The 26455-nt window shown below is 43.4% G+C and overlaps 1 protein-coding gene, 1 non-coding gene and 1 pseudogene across 3 annotated transcripts in view; 2 read left to right on the top strand and 1 right to left on the bottom strand.

Moving 5' to 3' along the window:
• The window catches only part of WDR88 (WD repeat domain 88), a 47832-nt gene that overhangs the window by 6928 nt on the left and 14449 nt on the right, over positions 1-26455 (top strand). Inside the window, exons 2-6 of one of the 2 annotated variants that reach the window (XR_009255596.1) lie at positions 9645-9755; positions 15166-15254; positions 16429-16531; positions 19068-19206; positions 20626-20755. Coding sequence is in view for 1 of the 2 variants with exons in the window: in XM_058706151.1 (XP_058562134.1) it covers positions 9645-9755; positions 15166-15254; positions 16468-16531; positions 19068-19206; positions 20626-20755 (533 nt within the window). In the remaining variant the exon portion in view is untranslated. The remainder of the gene's footprint in view (positions 1-9644; positions 9756-15165; positions 15255-16428; positions 16532-19067; positions 19207-20625; positions 20756-26455) is intronic. The other variant, XM_058706151.1, reaches the window with a different exon arrangement.
• On the bottom strand, positions 4071-4177 carry LOC131500545 (U6 spliceosomal RNA). Its single transcript, XR_009256350.1, has one exon. It is a non-coding gene; the product is annotated as a U6 spliceosomal RNA (small nuclear RNA).
• Positions 22012-22151, top strand: LOC131500531 (U2 spliceosomal RNA; annotated as a pseudogene).

Here is a 26455-nt window from a genome sequence, read left to right as displayed (position 1 = left end):
ATTGTATCTTTAGATGTAAGTCTTGAAGTTGGGTAGTGTCAGTACTCTAGCCTTTGTTTTCCCAAATCTTCTGCCTCTCCATATAAACTGTATAATCATTTTGTCTGTATCCACAAAATAACTTGCTGAGATTTTGATTGGGACTGCATTGAATCCATAGACCAAGTTGGGACGAACTGACCTCTTGACACTATTGATTCTTCCTATCCATGAACATGGAATATATCTCCATTTATTTAGTTCTTTGATTTTGCTCATCAGAGTTTTGTAGTTTTCCTCGTAGAGCTCTTGTACATATTTTGTTAGATATATACCTAACTATTTAATTTTGGGGGGTGCTAATGTAAATAATAGCATGTATTTAATTTAAAATTCCACTTGTTCATTTCTGTTACAGCAAAAAGTGATTGAATGATCTGCTAAAACTGCTATTAATTCTAGGAGTTTTTGTTGATTCCTTTGGATTTTCTACATAAGCGATAATGTCATTTGTGCATTAAGACAGTTTTGTTTCTTCCTTCCCAATCTTATACCTCTTATTTCCTTTTCTTGACTTATCACATGAGCTAGAACTTCCGGTACAATGTTGAAAAGAAGTGTTGAGAGGAGTCTTTGCCTCATACCTGATCTTAGTGGATACACTGAGTTTCTTACCATTAAGTATGATGTTAGCTGTATGTTTTTTTGTTTTGTTTCATTTATTTTTTGAGAGAGAAAGCATGAGCAGGGGAGGGTAGAGAGAGAGGGGAGACAGAGGATCTGAAGTGGGCTCTGTGCTGACAGCAGCGAGCCTGATGTGGGGATTGAACTCATGAACTGTGAGATCATGACCCGAGTCAAAGTCAGAAGCTCAACTGACTGAGCCACTCAGGTGCCCCAACTATAAGTTTTGTAGATAGTGTTTGGCAAGTTGAGAAGTTCCCTCTATTTCTAATTTGCCGAGAGTTTTTAAAATCATAAATGGCTATTGGGTTTTGGCAAATACTTTTTCTGCACCTATTGATATAATCATGTGATTTTTCTTTTTTATCTTACTGATGTGATGAGTTACATTAATTGATTTTTGAATATTGAAGTAGTCTTGCATACCTGGGATGAATCCCACTTGGTTATGATGCATAATTCTTTCTATACACTGTTGGATTTCATTTGCTAATATTTGTTGAGGATTTTTGCATCTATGTCCATGAGAGATATTGGTCATTAGTTTTCTTATAATGTCATTACGTGGTTGTGGTATTAGGGTAATACTAGCCTCACAGAATGAGTTAGGAGGTATTCCTTATGCTTCTGTCCTCTGAAAGAGATTATAGAGAATTGGTATAATTTTTCCTTAAAGGTTTGGTAGAATTCACCAGTGAACCCATCTGGGCCTGCAACTTTCTGTTTTGGAAGGTAGTCACTATTTCAATTTCTTTATTAGATAAAAAGCTATTCAAACGGTCTATTTTTTTCTTGGGTGACTTTTGGCAAATCGTGTCTTTTAAGGAATTAGTCCATTTCATTTCAAACTTTAATTTAGTCCGTTTCATTTCCGGTGATTAAATTTGTAGAAATAGTTTTTCATAGTATTCCTTGATTATCTTTTTAACATGCATAGGATCTAGCTTTCATTTCTGATATTCGTATTGTGTTATCTCTTTTTTTTTTTTCTTGGTCAGCCTGGCTAGAGGCTTATCTTTTTTAAAGAACAGTTTTTGGGTTCATTGATTTTTATCAGTTTGCTGCTTTTGATTTCATTGATTTATGCTCTAATTCTTATTGTTTCTTTTCTTCTTCTTACTTTGGATTTAATTTGCTCTTCTTTTTCTATTTTCCTAAGGTGCAGGTTTAGATGATTGCTTTTAGATCCTTCTTCTTTTTTAATATGTGCATTCAATGTTATAAATATCCCTCTAAGTTCTTCTTTCACTGCATCCCACAAATTTTGACAAGTCATGTTTTCATTTTGTTTGGCTTAAAATATTTAAAAACCTCTATTGAGGTTTCTTCTTTGGCCCATGTGTTATTTAGAAATGTGTTGTTTAGTCTCCATTTATTTTGGTATTTTCAATCATCTTTCTGTTATTTATTTCCAATTTAATTCCATTGTGTTCTGAGAGCAGACATTGTGTGATTTCTTTTTTTTTTAATTTGTTAAAGTGTGTTTTATGGCCTAGAATGTGGTCTACCTTGGTAAATGTTTCTTATGAAGCTGAGAGGAATGTCTATCCTGCTGTTGTTGGATGAAGTCATCTGTAGATCTCCATTATATCCAGTTGACTGGTGGTTGCGTTGAGTTCCATTATGTCCTTGTTCGTTTTCTGCCTGCTGGATCTGTTCCTTTCTGAGTCAGTGTTGAAGTCTCCAAGTATGACAGTGGACTCATCTGTTTCTCTTTGCAATTTTATAGCTTTTGCCTCACATAGTTTGATGCTCTGGTGTTAGGCACATACATGTTAAGGATTACTGTATCTTCTTAGAGAATTGACCCCTTTATTATGCAATGCCTCTTTTTATCCCTGATAACTTTTCCTCACTGTGAAGTCTGCTCCGTCTGAAAGTAATGTAGTTACTTTTGCTTTCTTTTGATTAGTGTTAGTATGGTCTATTTTCCTCCATCCGTTTACTTTTAATCTGTATTTGTCTTTATATCTGAAGTAGGTTTCTTTCTTTTTTTTTAATATGAAATTTATTGTCAAATTGGTTTACGTACAACACCCAGTACTTATCCCAACAGGTGCCCTCCTCAATACCCCTCACCCACCCTCCCCTCCCTCCCACCCCCCATCCACCCTCAGTTTGTTCTCAGTTTTTAAGAGTCTCTTATGTTTTGGCTCCCTCCCTCTCTAACCATTTTTTTTTTCCTTCCCCTCCCCCATGGTCTTCTGTTAAGTTTCTCAGGATCCACATAGGAGTGAAAACATATGGTATCTGTCTTTCTCTGCCTGACTTATTTCACTTAGCATCACACTCTCCAGTTCCATCCACGTTGCTACAAAAGGCCAGATTTCATTGTTTCTCATTGCCAAGTAGTATTCCATTGTATATATAAACCACATCTTCTTTATCCATTCATCAGCTGATGGACATTTAGGCTCTTTCCATTATTTGGCTGTTGTTGAAAGTGCTGCTATAAACATTGGGGTACAAGTGCCCCTATGCATCAGCACTCCTGTATCCCTTGGGTCAATTCCTAGCAGTGCTCTTGCCGGGTCATAGGGTAGATCTATTTTTAATTTTTTGAGGAACCTCCACACTGTTTTCCAGAGTGGCTGCACCAATTTGCATTCCCACCAACAGTGCAAGAGGGTTCCCGTTTCTCCACATCCTCTCCAGCATCTATAGTCTCCTGATTTGTTCATTTTAGCCACTCTGACTGGTGTGAGGTGATATCTGAGTGTGGTTTTGATTTGTATTTCCCTGATGAGGAGCGACATTGAGCATCTTTTCATGTGCCTGTTGGCCATCCGGATGTCTTCTTTAGAGAAGTGTCTATTCATGTTTTCTGCCCATTTCTTCACTGGATTATTTGTTTTTCGGGTGTGGAGTTTGGTGAGTTCTTTATAGATTTTGGATACTAGCCCTTTGTCTGATGTGCCATTTGCAAATATCTTTTCCCATTCCATTGGTTGCCTTTTAGTTTTGTTGATTGTTTCCTTTGCAGTGCAGAAGCTTTTTATCTTCATGAGGTCCCAATAGTTCATTTTTGCTTTTAATTCCCTTGCCTTTGGGGATGTGTCAAGTAAGAAATTGCTGCGGCTGAGGTCAGAGAGGTTTTTTTCCTGCTTTCTCCTCTAGGGTTTTGATGGTTTCCTGGCTCACATTCAGGTCCTTTGTCCATTTTGAGTTTATTTTTGAGAATGGTTTAAAAATATGGAACACTTGGGGCGCCTGGGTGGCGCAGTCGGTTAAGCGTCCGACTTCAGCCAGGTCACGATCTCGCGGTCTGTGAGTTCGAGCCCCGCGTCAGGCTCTGGGCTGACGGCTCGGAGCCTGGGGCCTGTTTCCGATTCTGTGTCTCCCTCTCTCTCTCTGCCCCTCCCCTGTTCATGCTCTGTCTCTCTCTGTCCCAAAAATAAATTAAAAAAAAAAATATGGAACACTTCACGAATTTGCATGTCATACTTGCACAGGGACCATGCTAATCTTCTCTGTATCGTTCCAATTTTAGTATATGTGTTGCCGAAGCAAGCACTGAAGTAGGTTTCTTGTAGACAGCATATTGTTGGGTCCTGTTTTTTCATCCACGCTGATAATCTCTGTCTTTTAATTGGTGTATTGATAGTGATAATCCAAGTGATTATTGATATACTTGGATTAATACCTACAATATTTGTTCTTGTTTTCTATTGCCCCTGGTTTTTGTTCCTATTTTTGTCTTCCACTCTTCTACCTTTGTGTGTGTGTGTGTGTGTGTGTGTGTGTGTGTGTGTGTGTGTTGTTTAAAGATTTTATTTTTAATTAATCTCTACACCCAATGTGGAGCTCAAACTCACAACCCCAAGCTCAAGAGTCACATGCTCTACTGACTGAGCCAGCCAGGTACCCCACCTTTTGTGGTTTTAGTTGAGCATTCTATGTGATTCCATTTTCTCTCCTTTCTTAGCATATCAGATGTATCTCTTTTTGTTGTTGCTTTTTTTTAGTGGTTACCCAAGAATTTGCGATATACACTTACAGTTAATCCAAGTTCACTTTCAAATAACACTATACCACTTCATGGGTGGCATCAGTAATTTAAAATAACAAAATATTTCTAATCCCTCCCTCATGTCCATTGTATCATTGCTTTCATTCATTATATATAATATATAATATTGTATAATTATAGTTGTATGTTAATTATGTAATATATGATATATTGTTGCTATTATAATATATAGTATATATAAGGTATTCTATATAATATGTTCTTACTATTATTATTTTGAACAAGCTGTTATCTGTTAGATCAATTAAGAATAAGAACAAGGTTTTTATTTTACCTTCACTTATTCCTTCTTCGGTGCTCTCCTTGCTTTATGTAGATCAGAGTTTCTGACCTATATCATTTTCTTCTCTCTAAAGAAGTTTTAACATTTCGGGGTGCCTGGGTGGCTCAGCTGGTTGAGTGTCTGACTTCGGCTCAGGCCATGATCTCGCAGCTCATGAGTCTGAGCCCAGTGTTGGGCTCTGTGCTGACAGCTCAGAGCCTGGAGTCTGCTTCAGATTCTGTCTGCGTCTTTCTCTTTGCTCCTCCCCTGCTCGCACACTGTCTTTCTCTCTCTCTCAAATATAAATAAACATTAAAAAAATTAAAAAAAAAAAAAGAACTTTTAACACATCTTTCAAGGCAGGTCTACTGGTAAAAAGCTTCCTCAATTTTTGTTTGTCTGAGAAAGTATTTGTCCTTCACTTTGGAAGGATAATTTTGCAGGATACAAATTTCTAGGTTAGTGGTTTTTTTCCCTCCTAATACCTTAAATATTTCACTTTAGTCTCTTCTTGCTCACATGGTTTCTAAGAAGTTGGATGTAATTCTTATCTTTGCTCCTTTACAGGCAAGGCATTGTTTTCCTCTAGCTTCTTTTGGGATTTTCCTTTTATCTTTGATTTTCTATAGCTTTAAAATGATATACCTAGGTGTAGATTTATTATTATTATTATTATTATTATTATTATTATTATTATTATTTTGCATTTATCCTGTTTGGTGTTCTTGGAGTTTCCTGGATCTGTGGTCTGGCATTTGAAATTAATTTTGGGGAAATTCTCAATCATTGTTTTTTCAAACATTTCTCTTCCTTTCTCTCTTCTCTTTCTGGTATGTTCGTTATGCGTATATTACAGCTTTGTAGTTGTCCCATGGTTCCTTGATATTCTGTTCTGTTTCTTTAAGTCTTTTTTTGTTTGTTTGTTTTCTGTTTGCTTTTCAGATTTGGAGGTTTCTATTGATATATCCTCAAGCTCAGAGATTCTTTCCTCAGCCATGTCTAGTCTGATAATGAACACATCAAAGATATTCTTCATCTGTTACAGTGTTTTTGATCTGTAACATTTCTTTTTGGTTCTTTCTTTGAATTTCCATCTCTCTGCTTACACTGTGTACCATCCACTACGTTCATTAGAGCCCTCAGCACATTAGCCACAGGTGTTTTAAATTCCCAGTCTGGGGCGCCTGGGTGGCGCAGTCGGTTAAGCGTCCGACTTCAGCCAGGTCACGATCTCGCGGTCCGTGAGTTCGAGCCCCGCGTCAGGCTCTGGGCTGATGGCTCAGAGCCTGGAGCCTGTTTCCGATTCTGTGTCTCCCTCTCTCTGCCCCTCCCCCGTTCATGCTCTGTCTCTCTCTGTCCCAAAAATAAATAAAAAACGTTGAAAAAAAAAATTAAAAAAAAAAAAATTCCCAGTCTGATAATTCCAACATCCTCCTCATATCTGGGTCTGGTTGTGTTGTTATGCTTGTGCTGTCTCTTCAAGCTTTGTTTGCTGCCTTGTAGGATTATACTTTTTTTTTTTCTTGATAGCCAGACATGATGTACTGGGTAAAAGGAACAGATGAAAAGAAGTCTATAGTGGTGTGATGCTAAGGTGTCGGGAGAGGGGGAGAAGTCTACAGTCCTATGACTAGGTCTCAGTCTTGTAGTGGGCCTGTGCCCACTTTGAACTTCATACGTGAACTTCACACGTGTTTTTCAGTCTGCACCCTTCCCCACCCTCCACCCTTAGAGAGGTGGGGTTTGCCTTCTCTCATGTGGAAGACTAGAGCTGGTTGGGGTTGGGGACTTCCCTTCCCCCAGGTCTGTGCGGCTCTGATAAAATCCCAGCAGGTCAGGCTCTGGTTAAGTAGTTTCTCCTGACAAGCAGAGCTTGTTGAGAAGAACAAAATGCTGTGGAATATTTCAATATGATTCCTTTCCCCTCCTCCCCTCCTCCCCCAGCCAGAAGCACGAGGGGATTTTTCTCATATAGTCATTGTGAGGACCAGGTGCTAGGGGAGACATTTATTAACATAGATGTGAAGGTCCCTCACCACTGGGTCCCCCTGGAGTTTTCAACTCTCTAAGTTGTCCACATGGAGTCTCCAGCAATTTGTCAGTTATAAGTCATGTTTCCCTGTCCTGGGACTCGTTGCCATGGAGGTTGCTGCCCTTGGATTTCTGCTCTGTAACTTGGGATTCTTTGTATTGGCCTCTGTCTCTCCAGTTTTGGGAGCAGCAGTCCGCTCTGTGACCTCACTTGTCTGAGGAATGTAGGAAGAGTTGTTGATTTTTCAGTTTGCTTGGGTTTTAATTTGTTGTGAGGATGACGTGGTGGCTTCCCAGCTTATTACATGGCAGACCAGAAATGAGAAGTCTTCATTCCTTTTGTATTGCCTAGTAATATTTCATTATGTGAATATGCCTCATTTTATCTGTTCATCTGTGGATGGATATTCGAATTATGTCCATTTTTTTATCATTATGAATGATACTGCTGTGAATACCTGTGTTCAACTATTTGTGTGGGCCTACGTTTTCTTTCTTTTTTTTTAAATGTTTATTTTTGCGAGAGACTGAGCGCAAGGGGGGGGGGGCAGAGAGAGAGTGAGACACAGGATCGGAAGCAGGCTCCAGCCTCTGAGCTGTCGGCACAGAACCCGAGGCAGGGCTCGAACTCATGGACCACGAGATCATGACCTGAGCCGAAATCAAGAGTCAGACGCCTAGCCGACTGAGCCTCTTGGGTGCCCCAACGCATATGTTTTAACTTTTTAAGGAGTTACTGAACTATATTCCAAAGGAGCACACCATTATACATCCCCGCCAGCCATGTGTGAGAGTTCAGAGTTCTACACTTGTTATTACCTGATTTTTGAGCACATTCCCATGTACTGGAGCTCATTGACATATCTTCTTTGGAGAAATGCCTATTCGGATCTTCTGCCTATTTTTAAATTGGGTTGTTTGTGTTTTTATTGTTGAGTTTTAAGGGTTCTTTATGTATTATGTATCAGATAAGTCCCTTATCTGATATATGATTTGTATGATTTCCATCGTGTGGATTGGTTTTTTCGCCTTCCTGATGGTGTCCTTTGACGCGCAAGAATTTTTAATTTTGATAATGCCCACTTTACCTTGTCATTGTTGCTGCTGCCTGTGCTTGTGGTATTGTAGCTAAGGAACCACTGTCTAATGCAAGTTCAGAAGATGTGCAACTATGTTTTTTTCTAAGAGCCTGTGGCTTTAGTTCTCACATTTAGAACTCTGATCTATTTTGAGTTCATTTTTATATATGGCGTGAGGCAATGGTCCAACTTTGTTCTTTTGCAGGTGGATGTTATTTGTGTCTGCATGATCTGTTGAAAAGACTAATCTTTCCATTTTTAATTATTTAGCACTCTTGTTGAGGAAGCAATTGACCTAAAATATGAGGGATTATTTCTGGGCTCTTAGTTCAGGTCTATAGACCTATATGTCTGTTGTTATGTCAGTTCTAGAGTGTCTTGATAACGGTCACTTTTTGTAGGTACTGAGTTTTTAAAGTGGGAATTGTGAGTACTCAAGCTTTGTTCTTTTACAAGATTATTTAGGCTGTTTTGCTTTGCTTGAGTTTCCATATAAGTTTGAGGATCAGCTTGTGAATTTTGGAAAAAAAATTCAGCTGGAATTTTGACGGCATAGTGCTGAATCTGTAGATCATTTTGGAAGGTATTTTCATCTTAACAATAGACAGCTAACAGCTAATCCATGAGTGTAGAATGGTTTTTCATATATTTGGGTCTGCTCTGATTTCTTTCAACAATGCTTTGTGATTTTCAAAGTATAAGTTTTATAACAATAGTAAGCTAATAGCTAATCCATGAATATGGGATGCTTTTCCATGTATTTGGGTCTGCTATGATTTCTTCAATAATGCTTTGTGATTTTCAAAGTATAAGTTTTATACTTTTTTGTTAAATTTATTCCTATTCTGATGCCTTTATAAATGGATTTTTTTCTACAGTATGGAGGTTCCTCAAAAAATTAAAAATAGAACTACCCTATGACCTAGCAATTACACTACTAGGAATTTATCCAAAGAATATAAAAATGCTTATTTGAAGGGGCACATATACCCCAATGTTTATAGCAGTGCTATCAACAATAGCCAAATTATGGAAAGAGCCCAAATGTCCACTGAATGATGAATGGATAAAGAAGATGTGGTACATATATACAATGGAATACTACTCGGTGATGAGAAAGAATGAAATCTTGTCATTTGCAACAATGCGGATGGAACTGGAGGGTGTTATGCTAAGCAAAATAGGTCAGTCAGAGAAAGGCAACTATGCTATGGTTTCACTCATGTGGAATTTGAGAAACTCAACAGATTAACATAGGGGAAAGGAATGAAAAACAGAGATGGAGGCAAACCATAAGAGACTCGTAAATACAGAGAACAAACAGGATTCCTGGACTGGGGTGGGTTAAATGGGTGATGGGCATTAAGGAGGGCACTTTTTGAGGTGAACACTGGGTATTATATGTAAGAGATGAATCATGGGGTAACTTGAACATAAATTTTTTTAAAAAGAATTTCTTTTCTTAGGGTTTTTCCCTCCCAGATTGTTCACTGTGAGTGTATAGAAAAACAATTGACTCTTTGATGTTGATCTTGTATTTTGTAACTTGCTGAACTCATTCAATCTATCCTTTTTTCAGATCCCATTTAAAATTATGAAGGGACACAGTCACACTGTGAGTTCCTGTAACTTCTGTGTGGATGACACAAAGCTCCTCAGTGGCTCCTATGACTGCACTGTGAAGCTGTGGGTAGGTGGCCGGCATTAGGTGGGATGAAAATATCCCATAAGCTTTCCCATATCTTGTGGAGAGATCGCCAATACTGAGTTCCCAGACACTCAAGGATCCCAAAGATTTGGAAAGAACCTTCTGCGCAAAATGCAAGAAAAAGAAGCAAAGTGAGGGTTCCGCCCTAGTGTCAAGCCAGTGGAGAGAGATGAGTTTATTGTAGTCAGCCTGTTGATTTGGAAGCAGGAGGAGCAGGGGGCAGGGACCACTGCGCCGGAACTCCCCACCTATTGTGGGATGGCCCCAGCAGTGCCTAGGGCGCGCCTGAGATCTCTGAGCTGTGACATCTCTTTGGGTCTCCTTCTCATTTGGAAAATTCACTTTCATCCATAGAGATGGTATGGCCAGGCTTAGGTGGTCGCAGAAGACAGAAAAGTGGCCAGGCCTGGGACCTGTCCATGAGCGGTGGTTGGAAGGGGCAGGCTGGAGCACGGATCAGTGCCCCAAGGTTCAGGAAGCAGGGGCATGACGGTCATGTGAGGTTGCGGAGACGTGGCACTGAGAACTCTTCCAAAGCCTCTGCGCATAGCCAGTGACCCTGGGAGGGCTGTCTGGGGGCACTGCTGGCCCATCACGGGGGGTTGATGGGGGAGCAGGAATGGGAGATGACAATGCCATTGGAGCCAGGCCACAGATGACTCTGTGGCTGGAGCTTGGCCCAGGGGGGAGGACAGTCCGTTCTGAGTTTTGCCGTCTCCTCTGGCTTCAGGGGTGGGAGGGGACAGAAGTAAGTCTGGGCTGGTTCCTGGGTTCTGGCCTGGGTAATCAGGTGGAAGATAGCCTCTCACCCTCCAGATGACCACAGAGGTCACCTTCTGTGTCATCAGTGGGCACCAAGGCCAGGCAGATTAGGCAGGAGGGTTTGGGGATTGTCCAGGTGGTTCAGCTCTGTGACCCTGGGTGGTTACATGACCTCCAGGGCCTCCTTGAAACTTTCCAGGTCCAGCTGCGTGCAGCGGCTACCCTGGGGCCTGCCCGGCCAATTCCTGGCCCCAGCAGACATCCACTCCTCACCTCTACTCTGGCCCTTAGAAAATCCACTCTCCCAGCCCCAAATCTCTTTCTGGGAAAACTGGTTCCTCTGAGAGCCTCAAACCGCTTCTCAACCATCTGAGGTGAGATGGCGAGGGGGCTCTGCTCGTTGTCATCACCCAGGGGAGCAAGAGGGCAGCTTTCCAGATGTGCCTCCTGCTTGGCCAGCTGCACATCTTCTCCACTTTCTTCTCGCCTTCGGCACCAGTGGAGGGAGTCACAGGAGTTTCTGTCTATTTGGGCCAAAAATCTCTTGTCTCTGAAAGAGGAAATATGCCTGTTTCTCTTGCCCCAAGATTAAAGACCACCCACTGAGATGTCTCTGGTTCCCCACAGTGGCCTGGCTGCCGAGTCCATGCTGCTGTATCTAGGATGTGGTCACTTCGGCCTGTCCGAGTGTCCTGATACCAGCCTCGCTCACGGCCTTGCCGGTTTCTGCCACTTTCTCCAGGTCGCTGCCCTCCCTCCTTTCTTCCCCCTCAGTCGCCAGTCGTCTGTCTTGGCTGCGCCATTGACACCTCCTCCAAGAAGCCCTCTTTCCTCCTCCTGGTTCTCTTTTCCCCATCTTTGCCCTTTGGCTGCCTCCTGTGGCTGTCCCTGCCCCTGCACAGCTGACATTCTCGAACCCTCCCTGGGGTAGATGACTCAGCCATTGCCCCACACACTGCCTTCTCCCATCGCAGTATCTTGGCCAAAATGTCCCCTTGCTTCTCCTTTCTCTTCCCACTCCTTTCACCTCCCATCTCCCATCCCTCCTCTCGGCTCCGCCTGGAACCCAAACATCCGATTTAATCTTTTGAAAGCTCCCTTCACCCTCACTGTGGACCATTGTGAATAATTTGGAAAGTCCATACCTGTAAGAAGAAGTGGGGACAAAATCACTCTCTATCCTGCACGTGACATCCCTCTAGTGTATGGGCACACCTCTTTCTAGTCATTAAGAGATAACAGCTTTGGTGGTTTTTTTCACGGTACAAAGAAGAAGCGAGAGCCATCATTTCACGACTCTGGAGTTAATTGCTGTGAAAATGTTGGAGGAGTATATGTCTATTTTTTTTTCTTGTTCACACACATATATACATGTTTATGAAATTGAGACCATAAAGAAATGCTGTTTACATAACCACAATAAACTTGGGCTACGGATATTATCACATTTGCCTTATTTTTACAACTATTTCTTGGTGCCCGTTCTTTCCCATTCATTTGAAGTCTGACCAGTATCCCTGCCTTGAATTATCTGAGTCCACAGAGGGCTTCCTGCTTCCAAATGCTAGGTGAAGAGGGAGCTTTCAATTATTTCCTTCCCATGCCCCTGACCAATGGCCCGTTCATTTCAAGAAACATTCAGTACAAAACAGAAACTTTCCCACCGTCTTTGGAATTCACTAACAAAATCTGGCTTGTTTGCTATAGATCTCTTGCCAAAGGATTCCCTTCACATTTTCTAAGAGGTGCACATTTTCCAAGAGGGTTATCGGCCTGTAGTCGTTCCTCCTCTTGGCCATAAGGTGTCACTACTGAATGCTGAAGCTGCACATGGACCCCATGGACACTGGTTCGTTCCGGTGCTGCCCTTAGCTGACCGGGGGCGCTGCGCAAACTGCATGCAGTCCCAGGCCCCACTGTGATCATTTGCTTAGTTCTGTGTTTGTGCCAGAGCAATGCACCTGCCAGGGGGGCTGCAGCCTGGGTGTGTCCTGTCCTGGTGTGTTCCTCTTTGGATTCCTGGTGTCTCTTCCTGCCTCTGATTAGGGCCTGCTGGGTTACCCAAACACAAGCCCACTGTTTGGAATGGGGGTTGAGGGTCTGGGTCTGTGCAGAAAAGAGTTCTCATAGCAGGTCTGAGACTGCTGGTGAGGCTGGCTTGGCCGGCATCTGGGAGCCGGACTGGTAAATGGTATCCTATAATTGTGAAACTTCCCCCAAGTGTCAAAGAGGGCTCACTGTACCCATAAACCCCTGTTGGTGCAAGCCATGTGGTTTATGCTGAGGACTTGCTTTGCTTCTGGAGTCTGGATTTGGTGTATGCCAGAGAATCCCCCCAAAACCCTGGGCCCCAAGACTCAGGCACACCTCCCCGATAGACAACATGTCACACGTGCTGTTACAACTGGTTGCTGGAGGAATTAAGCATGTCCTGTGTGATCCACTGGGAGAGACTCTTGCTTGTGTCTGGTTCTCTCTGGACTTCACCCCATGCCCCTGTCCCTTTGCTGATTTTGCTTTGTGTCCTTTGCTGTAATCTTAGCGTGGATATGACTATTTGTGGAGCCCTGTGAATCCTGGAGGATCACTGAACCTGGGGGTGGTCTTGGGGACCCCTGACACAGGGTCCTTTGCCCCCCCCCCTCCCTTGCCCCAGCATGACTTGGGCTCTTCATGCAAAGTGGTTTCTGCATATCAGGAAGTAATGTCACAGGCCTGCCCTGGTTGGCCTGAAGCTCCTGAACCGTGCATCATATTTTCACCTAGCAACTCAAGACCTTTCTCGGAATTCATTATCTTACCAGTAACCTGCTTTTCAAGGGGACTTTCCACCCCTACTTATCCCGAAAAGCTGTTGGCATCTTTCTTTTTTTTTTTAATTTTATTTTTTAGTTTTTAAAATTTACATCCAAATTAGCATATAGTGCAACAATGATTTCAGGAGTAGATTCCTTAATGCCCCTTACCCATTTAGCCCATCCCCCCTCCCACAACCCCTCCAGTAACCCTCTGTTTGTCCTCCATATTTAAGAGTCTCCTATGTTTTGTCCCCCTCTCTGTTTTTATATTATTTTTGTTTCCTTTCCCTTATGTTCATCTGTTTTGTCTCTTAAAGTCCTCACATGAGTGAAGTCATATGATTTTTGTCTTTCTCTGACTAACTGCACTTAGCATAATACCCTCTAGTTCCATCCACGTAGTTGCAAATGGCAAGATTACATTCATTTTGATCGCCGAGTAATACTCCATCGTATATATATACCACATCTTTGTCCATTCATCCATTGATGGACATTTGGGCTCTTTCCATACTTTGGCTGTTGTCGATAGTGCTGCTATAAACATGGGGGTGCATGTGTCCTTTCGAAACAGCACATCTGTATCCCTTGGATAAATGCCTAGTAGTCCAATTGCTGGGTCGTAGGGTAGTTCTATTTTTAGTTTTTTGAGGAACCTCCATACTGTTTTCCAGAGTGGCTGCAACAGCTTGCATTCCCATGTTGGCACATTTCTTACTGAAAATATTTCATCTCTGCCATAATAGGCACTTTTCACTTCGGCACCCTGTTTTATTCCCCTCATGTTATCTAGTTTTTACCTGGCTTTGTTCTCATCATATTATCTAGTTATTTTGTAAAAAAATTTTAAATTTTTATTTATTTTTGAGAGAGAGAGAGAGAGAGAGAGAGAGAGAGCATGAGCGGGGGAGGGGCAGAGAGAGAGGGAGACACAGAATCCAAAGCAGGCTCTAGGCTCTGAGCTGTCAGCACAGAGTTGGATGCGAGGCTCAAACCCACGAGCAGCAAGATCATGACCTGAGCTGAAGTCGGATGCTTAACTGACTGAGCCACCCAGGTGCCCCTGTAGTTATTTTTTTTTTAATGTTTATTTATTTTTGAGGGAGAGAGAGAGAGAGCACAGTGGGGGAGGGCAAAGAGAGGGGGACAGAGGATCTGAAACAGGCTCTACCCTGACATTAGAGAGCCCCGATGCAGGGCTCGAACTCACGAGCCACGAGATCATGACCTGAGCTGAAGTTGGACGTTCAGCCAACTGAGCCACCCAGGCGCCCCTATTCTCTAGTTATTAACCGTCGACATGCTAACAGTTGCTGGCGCCCCACTGCTGGCATGCTGGGATTGGTCTTAACCGCTCCCTGGAGGTGACGGTGACCGGTACCTCGTGTGTTTAGCCTCCCCTCTCACCCACGTGGCGAACCTTTCACGCTTAAGTCCTTGTGACCACAGTTCTGACTAGAAGAATTGCTGGGTCAAAGGGTGTGAACTTCTAAAAAGTTCTTGAAAGGTCTTGCGGATTCTGCAAAGCCTCTTCGGCCAGTAGCTTTGGAGAAAATTGTCTGCAGCTCTGTCCCCAGAGTGGCCCGTTGCCGTCTGGTGCCTGTGCAGTTGAGGGGGAGTTTCCCAGGGATACTGTGGGTGGCAGGGTGTCCTTGCTGCTCTGGGGAAGAGGCTGGGAAGTCCTTTTGCCCTCTTGAGCAAGGTGAGGGACATAAGACCACAGGTTCTCATACTTTGCCATTTAGACGAGCTCGGGGCTGCCCTTGAACTCAGTTCACGACTTGCACCAACGGCTCAGTGACCTCTCTTTCCCTCTCTCCTGTTGATTTGAGGATGCTGTGGATGGCTCAGTCATTCGGGATTTTGAGCACAGGCCCAATGCTCCTGTTTTAGAGTGCAGTGTGACGGCTGACAGCAAAAGGTGACCTTTCCCTCGTCTTGCACGGGTCAGGAGGAGTGAGGAGGCAGGCCAGGGACGACTTTCCGTTTTATGGGCAAATACACTCCCGTTCTCCCATATATGTCCCCACGGTTTCCACGTTTCGCTGTAAGAGTCAAGGGGATGTGACAACTCTTTGCAAATTCAAAGCGCTAAAAAGACAACAAGTATTGTGGCTAAGACAAAGCCAGTCTGCATTCTCTTCCCGTAGTTACACCTGTGGGCTGTGGATGCTGTGAGGGAGGGGTCACTGGCCATTGAGGCCCAGGCAGCATCTCACAGGGGAAACGGAGGCAGGCATGCCCCAGCTCGGAGGCAGCCGCGTGCACACAAGAGCCTCTGGGAGACATTTGCTTAAGCCCCTCATGAGCAGGTGAAATGGGCCTTTAAAACAAGGGGTTTGCTTTAAAATAGATTTACTTAAAATTTTTTTTGATGTTTTTATTTATTTTTGAGACAGAGAGAAATCACAGCTCGGGAGGGGCGGAGTGGGAGGGAGGCAGGAACCAAAGCAGGCTCCATGCAGGTAGCAGAGAGCCCGATGCGGGGCCCGACCTCACGAGCTGCGAGATCATGACCTGAGCCGAAGTCAGACACTGAGCCAACTGAGCCGCCCAGGCCGCCCCTAGATTTACTTTTATCCAGCAGTTACAAAACTAGTAAAATCTAGTATTGGAAAATTACGTGATATGGGGGACACGGATTACCATGGAAGCATGCAACGGAAGAAAGATACATGTATATTATTATGTACAAAGGTACAGCTATGTTATTTTTACTAGGTGTAAAAGAGAACATTTCAGAACAAACTGAGCTGTCAAAGTGTTTTCCTGTAACAAGACGTGAGCAGAGAAGGAAACAGTGGGTCCGTGTGAGCCGTAGGTATCCCCTCAGAAGAAGACAGTCATTCCCAGAAGAGAAGACACGGTCCCTTTAATGCCCTAAATATGAAAGAACACATCTGGGTGGCTGAGGGATTCAGGAAGGGCATGCGGTAATGCCTCGGTGTTAGGGTTTGTCTGTTTTCAGTGAGGCTCATGGAGGGGGCCGGGAGCGTCTCGAGAAAGATTCAGGTATTACTTGCAACCTTGGTCCTAAGTTATAGAAATTTTCTATGAAGAAATTTCCAGGTGGTTTTTTTTTTTTTTTTCCATAGAACCTGTAGCCATAACTGTCTGGGTCATTTTCTTGGCAGAATTATTGCAGCGTCCTATGACAAAGCAGTGAGGGCTTGGGACCTTGAGACAGGCAAGCTGCTGGTGAGTGTGCCCCGCCCAGCGCGGCAGCACGGGGTCTTGACTGGGCTTTGGGGGCCTTGGGCTGGGCTTGGGGTGGGAAGGGAAAGCAGTCTTTCAGAAAAGGAGGTTGTCTCAGGGACACCAGATGATGGCAGGTGGGTGTCCAGGAAGGAAAGCTTCTTGGTGCTTTTGCTGGAGGGATGGGAAGAGTTTGGATACCCAAAAGAAGCAAGGGTCACTCGCGGTCAGGGAGAAAGGACCATCAAATTCAAGGTTGAGGGAACTGCACGGGGAAAGAGACCCTCCTCTGCGGGGTGTTGGGATTTGATGGGGCGGGAAGCAGAGCTGAGGCCATGGGACAAAGGCCACGAGTGTCCAGGGGAGGGTCCTCTCCCCATCCTGGAGGGGCCACCATCTATCCATCCATCCATCCATCCATCCATCCATCCATCCATCCATCCATCCAAACTAGCCCGAGACTCCCTCTCTCTCTGTCTGGTGCCCAGGTAGCCCTGGCTCTGCCCAAGAGGCTCCCCAGGGAGCTCCTGAATGCTCCCCTTTGCTCCTTTTTTCTTCTTAGTGCAAAGATCAGTTTATTTCACTGTAAAAACCCCAGAGGTGATAGTTAATAACTTGGCATCTCTTTTCCTGTGTCTGCGTACATTTCCATATGAACACAGGCAAGTACGTTCTGTTAACAACATGGCATGATCCTGTGCATACTTCTGGATCTTGACTTTTTTTTTTTTCACCACTTAAAAACAAATGGGTAAGTAAGTATATACCAATGTCATCCTTCGTAATGGATGCATGGATTCCGTGGTATGGATAAGTCAGGCTGTGTTTCACCATCCCGTTATGGGACACTGGGGCTGTTTTCATGTTTCCCTATCATGAACAAAGCTACAATGAGGAAACTTTGCATATAACTTTTGATACCTAGGATCCAATATTTTTAAGGAAATAGAGCTGGATTTGACTGCTAATTTGATATAGAAACATGACGTTTTAAAAATTGTCATCTAGACATCTGTGCCAACTCATATCCAAGGCACTGGAAGAGAGCTCACCCTCTTCATGCCAGATATCATGATTTAAAAAAAAATTTTTTTAGCCAGTTTGGGTAGATGAAAAATGAGACGAACATTGATTACTCCTGACTTTGAGCATTTTTCCAAATGTTTATTTCTTCTCTTGTAAATTTCCTGCTCTTGTCTCTAGCCAGTTTTTCTATTTGAGATGCTTTTCTTTTTCTTCTTTAAACTTCTTTACAGTACTTTTATTTATTTTTGTTGCACAATGATCCATGCCACTTGCCAACTACAGAGCTGAATTAGTTATCCACCACCGCTTGACAAATTAGGCCAAAACTTAACAGCTTGAAACAACAAACACTTATTATCTCGTGGTTTCTGACAGTCAGAAATCTAGGAGCCACTTAGCTGGGTGGTTCTGGTTCAAGTTTCTTATTTAAAAAAAAATTCTTTTAAGTTTATTTATTTTGAGAGACAGAGAGAGCAGAGGAGGGCAGAGAGGGACGGAGAGAGAGAATCCCAGGCAGGCTCCATGCTGTCAGCACAGAGCCCAATGTGGGGCTCCAACTCATGAACCATGAGATCATGACCTGAGCCAAAACCGAAAGTCGGACGCTTAACCGACTGAGCCACCCAGGGACCCCTGGTTCAAGTTTCTTATGAGGTCACAGTTAAGATGTCATCTGGGGTTAAGGTCATCTGAAGGCTCAACTGGGGCTCATCTTCCAAGATGGTGCATCCACATGGCTTTTGGCAGGAGCCCTCAGTTGCTCTCCACTTGGGTGTCTCCATAGGGCTGCTTGAGTTTACTCCCTCAGAGTAAGTGATCCAAGAGAGAGCAAGGAGGAAGCTATGGTTTCTTTTATGACCTAGTCACATGCTGTCACTTCTGCCATATTCTATTCATTAGAAGTGAGTCACCAAGTCCAGCCCATACACAAGGGGTGGGGAATTAGGCTGCACCTTTTGGAGGGAGGACTGTCAAAGGATTTGCGGGCATATTTTAAAGCTGTCACAATGGCAATACCATAATTTATAACCTACAGAGAGATCCTCCTTTCCTAGAATGCAGAGCAGCTCAGTGTCCCCTTCTTGGGGTTTGGTGCCAGCCTGTCCCAAGGGATTGTGAGATGCCCAAGGGACTGGGCTGCAGTGTCTTGTCCACAGTGCTGGGCACACGGCAGATACTTAATAAACACTTGTTTACCAAACTGAACAGGAGTGAAGTTGGTCATTACTAGAACCTTGCTGCCAGTTCCACTAGCCGCTCTACCTGTCCTTGTCCATCTGTCCTGGAGACAGCTTAATGAATTGCATTTATTAATTTAATTAGTTAAAACTAAACGAACTTAAAAATTCAGTTCCTTACCTGCACTAGCCCATTACAAGTACTCAACGGCCACATGTGGCCAGAGGCTAGTATATTGGATAGTGCCTAGATGGAACATTTCTGTCATCACAGAAAGTTCTACTGGACAGCTGGGCTAGAGAGAGAACAACCTTTTGATTGTTGCCCTATTCAGTGGAAGATCAATCATGAAACCTTCATAGCCTCCTGTAAGCTTTCTCCTGATGGCAAATACGTGGTCTCAGCCTTGGACGTGGATCGCGGAATCTGTATAACAGATGCGGAAAATGCCACCACTGTGTCACACATCAAAAGTGAGTTTGCATGGGCTCCCTGCTCTGTTCTGTCTGCGATGGTAACAGCTGCTTGTCACTTAACTGACAGTGACTTTTGATTGCCTTATTTGGTGAAGCTGTAATGAGCGGCATCATTACAGATAGACACTCATTGATAGAACACCAGCAGCTAAAACCATCATCGGTTAAGGCTTTTATGATTAACCCCGTTTGTATAAGTGAAAAAGTGTTCTGTTCCAATGTCATGCAGACGTTTAAAGCCCAATCTTTTACTGAGTGGAGGCTCAGCCTTTATAGTATTTTTATATGTATTTTTAAAATATAAAGATGAAAGGGGCACCTGGAAGGCTCAGTCGATTGATTTTGGCTCAGGTCGTGATCTCACGCTTTGTGGGATCAAGCCCTGAGACTGGCATGGGGCTGACAGCACGGAGCCTGCTTGGGGTTCTCTCTCTCTCTCTCTCTCTCTCTCTCTCTCTCTCCCCTCTCCCCTGTGTTCTCTCTCTCAAAATAAACTTAAAATAAATATATATATAAAGGTAATAATCATCAGATGTCAATTTTCTGGTTGTGATACTGTATGATAGTTATGCAAGGTGTTTCTATCGGGGGAAACTGGGTGACAGGCACATAGGCTCTCTCAGTGTTATTCCTCACAAGGGCATGCAAGTTGACAGCTATCTCAAAATAAAACATTAAAAAATATGCAATCGTTGTAAAACATTTGGTAAGTATGTAAAGTAAAAAGCACAAGGCTGCTGTGTGTGTCCTGTCTCCTCCGTGGGGGTGTCTATTATGAACAACATGTTACTGGGTGGCCTTCCCGACCTCTGTGAGTGTGTGTGGGCATGTGTGTGTGCACATCCCAATCCTACTTCCCATGTGCACCTTGTGTTTATGTTTATCAGCACAGATCTGTGGCGTGTGCACGGCCCCATGGCTTGCCCCTCCCCTCTCCTGTGTCCCCTCATACTCTACCCATCCTCCCCCTCTAGGTTCTAGTCGCACCCCACACTTTTCCACGCTCTGTCCAACCTCCAGGCCTGTGCACATGTTCCTTCTGCTGGGAGCCCTCTTCCTATTCTGTTTCCCCTGCTAACTTTTAGCGCCCCTCCTCAACCTGTCAGGGCTGGGCCAGCCATCTGTTGGCCAGGAACCATGACCACTCGTGGCCCCTGACACCTGTGGGTTGTAGCTTGCACAGGGCGTCTCTCCATCAGACCGGGAGCTCTGTTCGTGCTTCTTCTTCTCAGCCTGGCACACAGTAGGCGTCTGGGAAATGTCTGTGCAAGTGAGGAGTCCCTCGTAAAACTGGGATTCGTGTTTCTGTAGTACTGTCTCAGTCTGGGGGAGTAGTGTGAGCTTCTGGGCCACGTGGAGCTCATGGCCTGGAATGTGGAATGTCAAGTGATGAGAGTCGCTTTCCCTGTGCCTCAGATCATCACAGCCGGTCTCTCACGGCATGCTGCTTTGACCCCAACAGTCAGAAGGTGGCTTCCGTCTCATTGGACAAAAGCATCAAGATCTGGGATATCACATCCCAAGCCACGCTGCTCACCATCACCAAGTGAGGGGGGGCCCCATCCTGCAGCAGAGAGGTGGGCTGGAGTCCCCGTTCAGACCCTCCTGGATTTGACCCGCACACCTTCAGCTGTGAGCTGGCATCCCCAGCTTGGTCACAGGTGCTCGGAGGAGGCTGGAGATGGAGAAAGTGAAGGAGGGAGGTGGGCGGGGGGACACCACTAGCTGTGGCCTCTGGGCAGGGACAGGCCTCAGGTGCGTTTGTTTCCATGTGAGCCAACGCTGGAAAACATTGTGCAGAGCCTCCCCACCTCCCTCCTAAATGTGAATTTCCAGTGTCTCCTGTGAAATGGGAAGATCTGATAATCCAGGGCTGCAAGGGTTACCTGTCAGGTGGCCACCACCAGGCGGGGGGCCAGTCCTCTCCAACAGGCCCTGGAGTCAGGATCCCAGAATGTGTATGTGCCCCGTCACCCTGTCTGCTCTGCTCAATCAGGAGCCTTGCTGGACTGGGCCAGACTGTGTCCCATGGGTGTCTGGCCAGGGGTCAAGAGTGTGCAGGTTCAGGGATGTCTGGATGGCTCAGTCGGTTAAGCGTCCAGCTTTGGCTCAGGTCATGATCTCATGGTTCATGGGTTCAAGCCCCACGTTGGGCTTTGTGCTGACAGCTCAGAGCCTGGAGCCTGCTTCGGATTCTTGTCTCTCTCTGCCCCTCCCGTGCTAGTGCTGTCTCTCTCGGTCTCCCAAAAATGAATAAAAACATTAAAAAATTAAAAAAAAAAAAGAGTGTGCAGGTTCATATCCTGTGTGACCTTGGACCTTAGTTTCCTCACCTGCAAACTGAGCAGAGGTGACATCTGAGTGAGATCCTTAGCTCAGGCCACACGATGGGTGCTCAACACGTGCTGTTACTGAGAGTGACTCTCATGGAAACCTGGGTGGGGGTGCTGTGGAACGCCTCCTTAGCCCAGTGGGGGATGGGGTGCAGACAGCAGAGGTGGCTGCAGTTCCAGCTATGGGCAAGTGTCATAGTCCACGCCGTTCTGTTTTCCCCATGGAGGTGGAAAGGGAAACAAGCAAAATGTTTATTGGTATTTTTTTAGGTTTATTTATTTATTTCGAGAGAAAGGGAGAGAGAGAGAGAGCGAGAAAGAGAGAGACAGAGAGACAGAGAGAGCAGGGAAGGAGCAGAGAGAGAGGGAGAGAGAGAGTCCCAAGCAGGCTCCATGCTGTTACCCCAGAGCCTGATGCGGGGCTCGAACCTGTGAACTGTGAGATCATGATTTGAATTAAAACCAAGATATCGCTTCTCGGCCTTTTGGCTAAGATCAAGTGTAGTATCAAGTGTGAATTAAAACCAAGAGTCAGATGCTTACCCTGCTGAACCACCCAGGCACCCCTCTATTGGTATTAAAAATTTTTTTTAATTAAAAAAAATATTTATTCGTTTTGAGAGTGAGAGAGTGTGAGCGGGGGAGGGGCAGAGAGAGAGAGAGAGAGAGAGAGAGAGAGACAGAATCCGAAGCAGGCTCCAGGCTCTGAGCTGTCAGCACAGAGCCCAACGCGGGGCTCAAACTCATGGACTGTGAGATCATGACCTGAGCTGAAGTTGGACGCTTAGCTGACTGAGCCACCCAGGCACCCTATTGGTATTTTTGATCAACCCAAATATGTGATTTTTTTTTTTTGGAAATAGTTTTTAGCAAGAAAATATAAAGGCAAAGATTCTTGGTGACAAGTGACAGGGCTGCAGCCTCTGAAGTTATACAGGGCCCCACACTTAATTTAATGCTCTGCTGTCAACGTCCTTAAATTCTTAGTTTTTGAACAAGGGACCTTGCATGTTTTTATTTCAAAAATATGTAATTTACTTTTTGAAGACGTAAAATATGCAACACAGTACAAAATTTAAAAGGAACAAAAGGATATATAGTGAAAAATCTCTCCTACCTGTCTTGTAACCATTCAGTTTCCCCAGAAGCCATCACTTTTCCCTTTCCTTCCTTCCTGCCTGTCTTTCTCTCTTGACAGCTTCACTGAGCTATAATTCACACAGGAGAGAATTCACCCATTTCAAGCGAACAGTGGTTTGGAGGCTATCGCATTGTTATCTTTTAAGTTGTGGTAAACTACACGTAAAGTAAAATTTTCATTTTAACCATTTAAAGTTAATCACTGGCATTCATTACATTTACAATATTGTGCAATCATCCCCACTGTCTTTCATTACCTTTCATGACCCAAACAGGAACCCTGTGTCCATTAAACCATAATTCCCCACTCCCTCCAACCCCAGCCCCTGGCAACCTGTATTCTACTTTCTGCTCTGTGAATCTGTCTGTACTGGATGTTCCATACAAATGCAATCATACATTACTTGACCTTTTGTGTCTGCCTTCTTTCACGTAGCATCCTGTTTGTAAAATTCACCCATGTAGCATGTATTAGAACTCCATTCCTTTTTCATGACAGAACAATATTTCATTATTTGTATGTACCACATTTTGTTTATGAGGGACACTTGAGTTGCTTCTATCTTTTGGCTATTGTGAATAGTGCTGTCATGGACATTAGCAGATGGATATCTGTGCAAGTCCCTGCTCTCAGTTCTTTTGGCTATATACCTAGGAGTGGACTTTCTGGATCTATGGTAATATTATCTATAGCTTTTGGAGAAACTGGGACCTTGCATTTTAATCATGCACTGGGTCCTGCAAATTATCTTAGCTGGTCTTGCTAAAGGATTTTAAAAATTCAGTCTCAACCTATTTGGAAACTTACAGGGCGTAAGTATAAATAAGTGATATTTTTTTGGCTTCAAATGTCAAACATAATTAAGAAAACTCCAGAGAGAACAGTCTATTGTATTTATCCATACTTTTGCCTACCATGTTCCGTCCTCTTTTCTGATGGTCCAAGTTTCCTTCTTTCCCCATTTCCTTTCTGTTTAAAAAAAATTCCTTTCAGCTATTCTTTTAGAATACTTCTGAGGGCAACAAATTATCTTAGTTCTCCTTAATCTGAAAATGTCTTGATTCCCCTTTCATTCTTAAAGGATATTTTTGCTGGATATAAAAATCAGGGTTGACATTTTTTCCCCCATTTATTTGAAATCTGTCATGTCACTTTCTTCTGATCTTCATGGTTTCTGATGAAGAATCTACTGCCATTCAAATTGTTTTTCTCCTATAGGTAAGATGCCATTTCTCTCTTGCTAATTTCAAGATTTTTTTCTTTGTCTTAAGTTTTCAAAAGTTTAATGATGTGTTTATTTAGTTTAATTTTTAAAGTTTATTATTTTGAAAGGGAGAAGGGGAAGAGAGAGAGAGAGAGTATCTCAAGAAGGCTCTGCAAGGTGAAATCATGACTTGAACTGAAATCAAGAGTTGGACACTTAACTGACTGAGACACCCAGGTGCCCCTTTAATTCAATATTTTTAAAGTAATCCCTACTCCCAGTGTGGAGCTCAAACTCAGGACCCCTAGATCAAGGTTTGCACTAGAAGTTTAATTATGATGTGTCAGGGTGTAGATTTTTTTGGGTTCATCCCACTTGAGTTTCACTTAGCTTTTTGAATCTGAAGATTTATGTCTTTTGCCAAATTGGTAAAATTTCAGACATAATCTCTTTTTTAAAATGTTTTTATTTATTTACTTACTTTTTAATTTATTTTTATGTGTGTATGTATGTATGTTTGAGAGAAAGAGCACAAGGGAAGGGAAGAGAGAGAGAGAGAGAGAGAGAGAGAGAGAGAGAGAGAGAGTCAGTCCTAAGCAGGCTCCACACTGTCAGCACAGAGCCCAATACAGGGTTTGAACCTACGAACCTTGAAATCATGACCTGAGCCAAAATCAAGAGTTGGATACTTAACTGACTGAGCCACCCAAGTGCCCCCAGACATAGTCTCTTTGATTACTTTTTCAGCGCTACTGTTTTCTCCTTTCCCTCTGGGACTCCAAGGACACAAATTTTAGCTCTTTTGTTATAGTCCCACAGGTCCCTCAGGCTGTTTTTTTTTTCTGTCAATTATTTTTTGAATTGGTTAATTTATATTGTCTGTTTTCATATTCACTGATTCTTTTCTCTGTCTTTTTCACTGATTTAATTTTGGTTATCGTATTTTTCAGTTCTAAAATTTTCATTTGGTTCTTTGTCACATCTTCTATTTCTTTGCTGAGGCTTTCAATCTTTTCATTTGTTTTGAGCATGATCATAATTGTCCATCACAGCATTGTTATGGTGGCTGCTTAAAAATACCTGTCAGATAATTGTAATATCTGTGTCATCTCAGTGTTGAGCATCTGTTGATTAATCTTCTCATTCACAGGGAGATTTTTCTGGCTCTTAGTATGATGAGTGATTTCTGTTGTGTTGTGTACATTTTGTGTACACAACATTTTGTTGTGTATTAATTATATTAGGAAACTCTCAGTCTTAGAATCTTGTTCTAGCAGGCCACCTCAGTACAGTCTGGAAAGTGTTGCAGTCAAGGTCCCTTTTGGGCCCTTGCTGACAGGGGTGGGGATGAGATGCATAAACATAAACGCACATCTCTGGGTAGTCTGGATCATAAAATCCTGAATGTTTGGCTAGAGGAAGGTGGGTAGTGTCTAAAAGTTTTCTGTCTAGCTAGGCTATCCCTTTGGCTATGGAGAACAGACTTTTCTCGAGGTCCTTTTAATGGTCCCCATTGTTTTTTGGGTTACAAGCTTTTCCAGTATTCAGTCCAGGATATATGAATATGTCATTCATATATAGGATATATATGTCATTCTTGGGTCCCAAGATGTCATGCTGGCCTGCCTACTTGTCTCCATCTTTTCTAGTCTTCCGTTTGCTTTACAAATGCCCAGATTGTTAGGTGTACTTAGCAGAAGGAATAGGAAGAAGTGCATTGATTCCATCTTGTCCAGAAACAAGTGCAATACAAGCACTTTCCCCAAACTTTTGTACTAAGTGCAATGATCTTTTCTTTTTTTTTAATTTTTTAATCTTTATTTATTTTTGAGAGACAGAGAGACAGAGTGAGAGCAGGGGAGGAACAGAGGGAGAGGGAGACACAGAATCCGAAGCAGGCTCCAGGCTCCGAACTGTCAGTACAGAGCCCGATGTGGGGCTCGAGCTCACGAACCCTAAGTTCATGACCTGAGCTGAAGTCGGACGCTCAATGAGTGAGCTCAATGACTGAGCCATCCAGGGACCCCAAAGTGCAACGATCTTTTATGAGAAGTGGAATTTATTGGAAATGAGAGCCCCATCCTGGAAAATAGAGATAGCCTTGGTTTAAATCCCAACAACAGTGTCTGGATTGTGGGGAAGGCTTTTTATCCATCTCCAGTATATGCTGGGATGATTCTTAGCCTGACAGCCACAGGGATTTGGAATGTTTTACCCTGGACACCTCTAAGGAGTTGATATTTCTTCTCCTTTGATCTTACTTGGTCTGTGCATTACAAAGAACTGAAATACAGTCCAAAACTCTGACCTGAGCTCTAGAAAACAGTTTTGTCCAAGCTTTCCTGGATTTTATAATCCAGGCTACTCAGAGATGCTTGTTTATGTTTACAGGTTCTCTTGAAAACTCTGTTTATAACAGAAGGTGAGATTCATGGGGAAAATACAACACAAAAGATCACAAAGACAACAAAAACAACAAAAGTCTGACAGATTCCCCCCCCCTTTTAAAAAGGACATATAAAAATTGAGAATGGATAACTCAAAACTTTATTAATTAAATGCACAACG

This window comes from Neofelis nebulosa, chromosome 17, assembly GCF_028018385.1.
Source record: "Neofelis nebulosa isolate mNeoNeb1 chromosome 17, mNeoNeb1.pri, whole genome shotgun sequence".
Classification (NCBI taxonomy): domain Eukaryota; kingdom Metazoa; phylum Chordata; class Mammalia; order Carnivora; family Felidae; genus Neofelis; species Neofelis nebulosa.
Note: the sequence above shows the minus strand (reverse complement) of the source record. Positions and strands in the feature narration are given on the sequence as shown.